The sequence below is a fragment of the Castanea sativa genome, chromosome 6 (genome assembly GCF_040712315.1).
Source record: "Castanea sativa cultivar Marrone di Chiusa Pesio chromosome 6, ASM4071231v1".
NCBI classification, from domain to species: domain Eukaryota; kingdom Viridiplantae; phylum Streptophyta; class Magnoliopsida; order Fagales; family Fagaceae; genus Castanea; species Castanea sativa.
The window spans coordinates 52,168,136-52,174,074 of record NC_134018.1 but is presented as its reverse complement, the minus strand read 5'-3'; the positions used below and the strand labels follow the sequence as shown (position 1 = coordinate 52,174,074).

General features: G+C 32.1%; 1 protein-coding gene across 1 annotated transcript; it reads left to right on the top strand.

Moving 5' to 3' along the window:
• The first annotated feature begins 278 nt into the window (after positions 1-278).
• Positions 279-1,625, top strand: LOC142640166 (akuammiline synthase 2-like). The gene has a single exon (XM_075814255.1). The coding sequence runs from the start codon at positions 279-281 to the stop codon at positions 1,623-1,625; it is 1,347 nt and encodes a 448-aa protein (XP_075670370.1).
• The last annotated feature ends 4,314 nt before the right edge of the window (positions 1,626-5,939 follow it).

The window sequence follows — 5,939 nt, the reverse complement described above, 5'->3', positions numbered from 1 at the left end:
TTCACTTAAGAAAGTTCCAAGCCCTTCCTGAATAGCACACATTTCTTCTCAATGCTTGCTTTTTTTAGTTTTTGACACTTCAGGGAGAGTTGGCGTTGCCTATTGTACCCGAAAAATATTGGGATGCCATCATCACGTCAGCCGCCAGTCTTGCTTATAAAAGAAGACATTTGCCAAACACACATAGGACCAGTGACTACAGAGGCAAAGTCTTTAGCAAAAAGAAGAAAAAAAGAAGAGAGAGAGACTACTAAGGCAAAGTAATTTCGTGTGGCAAAATGGTGAAAGTGGAGGTCACTATCATTTTAAAAGAAACAATCAAACCATCTACACCAACATTGAATCATCTGAAACCCTACAAACTCACCCTCCTTGATCAAGTCACTCCGGCAACTTACGTTCCCGCAGTCTTATTTTTTCCCATGACTGATCTCAATCTTGACGTGTCCCAAATTATTGCACAGCTTAAAAATTCCCTTTCAGATACCCTCAATATATATTATCCACTTTCTGGGAGCATAAAAGACAACCTTTTTATTCATGATTTCAACATGGGTGTTCCCTTTCTGGAAGCTCATGTTAATTGTTCCATGTCAGAGTTCCTTAAGCACCAAGAAACTGAATTACTGAGTTTGTTTGTTCCATACCGTGCCTTTTGCAAGGAATCAGATATTACTATAAGTCAGATAGTTGTTCAACTGAACGTCTTTGTTTGTGGTGGAATAGCAATCGGATTGAGTTACTCACATAAGATTGGAGACGCAGCAACAATGAGTGCTTTCCTACATTCTTGGGCTGCCATCTTTATTGGGTCTCCGGAAAAAGTTAGAAGTCCAAATTTCTCAGAGGGATCAACGATGTTTCCACCTAGAGATTCACTTCCACAAAAGTATATAGCTACAATGGATAACTTGTGGTTCAAAGAAGGTGATTATGTTACAAGAAGGTTTGTGTTCCATGACAAAGCAATAACCACTTTAAGGGCCGAAGCGAAAAGCGAACTAGTTCCTAATCCAACACGCATTGAGGCACTGACATGTTTCATCTGGAAACATTGCATGGCAGCTTCTAAAGCCAAATCACCAGGTTCGAAAAAGACATTCATAATGGTTCAAGCAGTGAACTTGAGGGCACGAATGAAGCCACAATTGTCTGATGCTTCTATTGGAAATATATTTTGGTGGGCATCGGCAGGAGCTGATTTGGCTATGGAAGAGAGAGAGTTGAATGAATTGGTGGACCTTGTACACGAATCCATTGCAGGGTTTGATACTGATTGTGCGGAAAGTTTGCAAGCGGATGAAGGGTTTTCGACTTTCTCTAATTACTTTGACTACTTACAAGATGTGTTTTTTGCAGAAGTAAAACCAGATGTTTGTGCGTTTACAAGCTGGCTTAGGTTTTTTAACGAAATTGATTTTGGTTGGGGGAAGCCATTTTGGATTGGTATCTTGGGGAAAGTTGGCCCTAAGTTTAGAAATTTAATAATTTTCGGTGAAACCCCACGGGGTATTGGGATTGAGGCATGGCTGACCATAGATGAGAAAGAAATGGGCATATTGGAGAATGATCCAGAATTTCTTGCCTTTGCTTCCCTAAATCCTAGCATTTCAATATCTACTTAAAATCTTCGGATTTGTTTTTGTTTGATGCCAAAGGTAAGTAAAATAGAAATGGTTTATGGTACGCATGTAAGTTTGTGAGCGGCAATATCATATTATTATATATAATAAAAGTTAGGCTTAAACGCCGTGGTTGCGCCATGTAACTTCACTAAATTGCAGAAATTTATTAAATTTTTAGATTTTAAGAAAAAATATATATATAATTTTACTTCTCCTATAATGTCTAAATGGATATTAGATTAATTAGGACTCTAATTCATTGTTATATAATAAAAGTTGGGCTTAGATACCGTGGTTGCGCCATGTGACTTTACCAAATTGCAAAAATTTTATTAAAATTTTATATTTTAAGAAAAAAATTAAATAATTTTACTTCTCCTATAATTTCTAAATGGATATTAAATTAATCAAGACTCTAATTCATTCTTATCTCTAATTCATTATTATCATAATGTAAGTGTATCTCTAAAAAAAAAAAAATCATATAGTAAGCGTAATTTTTTTTGAAAAGAATCCTATAATTTATAATTCATTCTTATCTCTAATTCATTGTTATCATAAAGCAAGTGTATCCCTTCCCCTATGTGTGTGTGTGTGTGTGTGTGTGTGTGTTTCTAAAAAAAAAGATACTTAGTACTGTTGAGTCGTCCTACATCGGTAAGGTGTGATATTGAGAAGGTGTTTATCATTTGTTCCACGACACTAACTGCCGCATGCAGTTTTGGTGTTGGCGTATGAGTGTATTCCCTTATCTCATCCCCCTTCCCCTATGTGTGTGTGTGTGTGTGTGTTCCTCAAAAAAAAAAAAAAAAAAGTAAGTGTATCTCTAAAAATAAAATTATATAGTAGTGAAAAAAAATTTAGAAGATTGATCCAAGAATTGTTGGAGTTCAAATCTTTTGTCTCACTTTTCCTGCTCCACTATATGCTCCACAAATAAGAACATGCCACATGTCCATCTGTTTTATATAATGCTAAATTAATGCCTTCTATTATTTCAATTTCCTAAAAAAAATAAATTGATAATACATCATATTTAGATAATTAAAATAATAGACGGCATAAATTTAGCATTTAATAAAATAGATAGACATGTGGCATGTTTTTATTTGTAGAGTATATAATGAAGTAGGAAGAGTGGGACAAAAGATTTGGACTCGAATTATTGAAGGACGAAGGAAAATGTTTGAGAGCACAACAAGCTTATAGAGGTTTTTCGCATGGCAAGAGATGGATTTCAAGATTTGGATTTTGTTCCTATTTTTTTAAGACTAATTGGTAGGAGAGAAACAAATGCAAGGCAGTACAGCGCCCCAACTTCTTCAAAACTAATTGTAGGTGACCTCACAGACACAAACGGAGAAAGAGGTATTTTAGTAGAAACTCAGATGGACTACAAAGAATTAGTGATGTATATCTGTCATTTATGGCTATGCAGTATCCAATACTGTTTCCTTTTGGAGAAGATGGTTTCTACATTGGCATTCCTTATTTCAATAATGAAGGAAGAAGAAAAACAAAACGAGAAACTATTACAATGAGGGAGTATTACACGTATAGGATTCAACACCGAAGAAATGAAGGATAAACAATTCTTTGTGGTGGTCGACTCTTCCAACAATTCATAGTTGATGCATATACAGCTATTGATGAAGAAAGACTAAGGTTTATACGCAAAAAAAGCCACATTTAAGAGTAGATTTGTATAAGAATGTGCGTGATGCTGTTGTTAGAGGTGACACAAGTCGTAAATCACTTGGTAAAAGAATGGTTCTCCCTGCAACTTTTACAAGTGGACCAACATATATGATACAAAACTATCAAGATGCCATGGCAATATGTAGATGGGCAGATAATCCTGATCTATTCATCACATTCACTACAATGAGACAACAATTGATGATAATGGATATCCAATTTATAGAAGAAGAGATGATGGAAGATTTATACAAAAAGGAGATGTCAAGCTTGACAACAGTTATGTTGTTCCTCACAATATCATTCTATTGATACAGTATCAAGCTCATATAAATATCGAGTGGTGCAATCAATCTAAAGCAATTAAAATATCTCTTCAAGTATATTAACAAAGGTCTTGATAGAGCTACAGTGTTGGTACAAGAAAACATAACAAGAAATGAAATATCTGGAAAGAAACAAATTAGTGATGTTGATGAAATCAAGAGTTACTTAGATTGTCGATATATTTCTACGTGTGAAGCATGTTGGAGAATTTACCAATTTGACATACGTTATCGAACTCCAGCATTTGAACAATTATCATTTCATCTACTAGATGAACAGACCGTCACTTTCACAAATAATCAAGGGGCTAGAAATGTTATTGATAGGTATGACACATGGAAGAGCTATGATTGCTCAACTTTTATATCATATATAATTTAATATAAAATAAAAAACTTTAGTTAAATATATATTCATTATATTTTTGAGATCATACAAATTTATGATTGCATTTCTTAACTATTACATTGAGGTTTCCACTTAAATATGTTTTAAATATTTTTTTTTTAATTATTGAATTCAAGATTTTTCATTTAAATATGCAACTGAGTTTTAATTATGCAAACTCCCTTTATATTTTTCAAGCATTTCCTTTTTTATTAGTTGCATAGTTGTCTACCATATTCCATTCAATTAATTTAGGACTTATATATGTTTTTTTTTAATAAAAACTTAATCTTACACAATATGCATTCATTTGGATATACACCACTATTAGTTTTTTTTAAAATCTTCTCTCCTCTCCCCTTGTGTGTGTGTGTTAAAATACAAAATATTCTAAAAAAAAGAGTAAAAGGTTACTTCATTTAAAAAAAATAGAGTAAACGATTAGTTTATTTTTATTATCTATTTAATTTTAATTAATATAAAATTATTATTTTTAGTAATTTACACATGACTCTTGATTAAAAAGTGCATCGCACAGGCATAATACTAGTATCATTAATAAATTGGGTTCTGTGTCTTGGTCTTGAACTTTACCTCTACTTCAAGTGTAAAATGTGTGAAAGGGTGTATACACAAATGAATGTGAAGTAATAAATAGCCCAAAATTTTAGGAGTACTTGCAATTTAAGGAATTCCCACATGCATTGAATTTTTTTTCATTTTTATTCTTGTTCCGTATCGAATGTAATGAAGTCATAAAGTTGTAATACAAATTTATATAAGTGTAGAGAAGCAATATAATTTTCAAACATATGTATTTTGGCATAGATCTTTTTGATTTTTTTTTGGAGAAACATCTTTTTGAATTTTTGATGTTATAAAGTTGGACCAACACCATTTCCGTTCAAAGAATTAAAATATGATAGCATTAGTAGTTATGAAATCTAAAAAAATATGATAATTTGGTAATTGCGTCAACACAAGAAGAAAGTTGATGAGCACAAACAAATGATCAACTCTTAAATGAGCTGTACTCAAATATAATAATGTGTTTGTAAATAATCTCATGATTATAAGATTCAATTTTAAGTATGTATAGTATTATATGTTTATGTGTATATCTATATAAAAATATACTTAATATTGGATGATATAAGATTTGTAAACAAGCTCATAAGATACTAAATTAATTACTATTTATAAATTATTATAATATGAAAATTCCATTACATAGTAAAAAATATATAATTTTAATAACATAGGGTTAGTAAATCTATTTATTAGTTCATATAAACAAAATTTATTCTATCTAAACTCAAATAATATAATTTTACTTAATTATTAATATTAATTATATGTTTAACTGAGTTTATTCATGAGCTTTGTAAGGGCATGGTTTGGATCCTAAGCCCAAAAGATAAAAGGATTAAAGCCCAAAAAGCTCAACACAATGAATTTGTAGAGAGTGGGCTTGAACTATACTTCAATGAGTTGGACAACAATCATAATGGGTTAAAGATGACAAAAAAACAAAGGTAAATAAGTTTCGTGCGTAGAAAATCTTCCTCGGCAAAGTCTGAGGAGAATAGCTCTTGTATATATTTCTCTTAAACTTGATTACAATTACAGTTCTTATTGCTACAGTGTTTCTCTAAAGATTCTCAGATGTCCTATTGTAATGGGGTATTTCCTCCTTATATTCTCCTGTTTTGCTTCATCTCCACCCTCCACGTGTAGGTCAAGTTGCTTGTCTTGATCCTTGTCCCATCAGCACCTTCTTGAAATCTTTGAAAATAGCTGTAAGGCTGAATATCACTGTTCAAGTATCACCTCCACATTAATGAGGTCAGAGAGTTAGCTACAAAGCATTTAATGCGATGGTAACAACTTTCTCTTAGATAT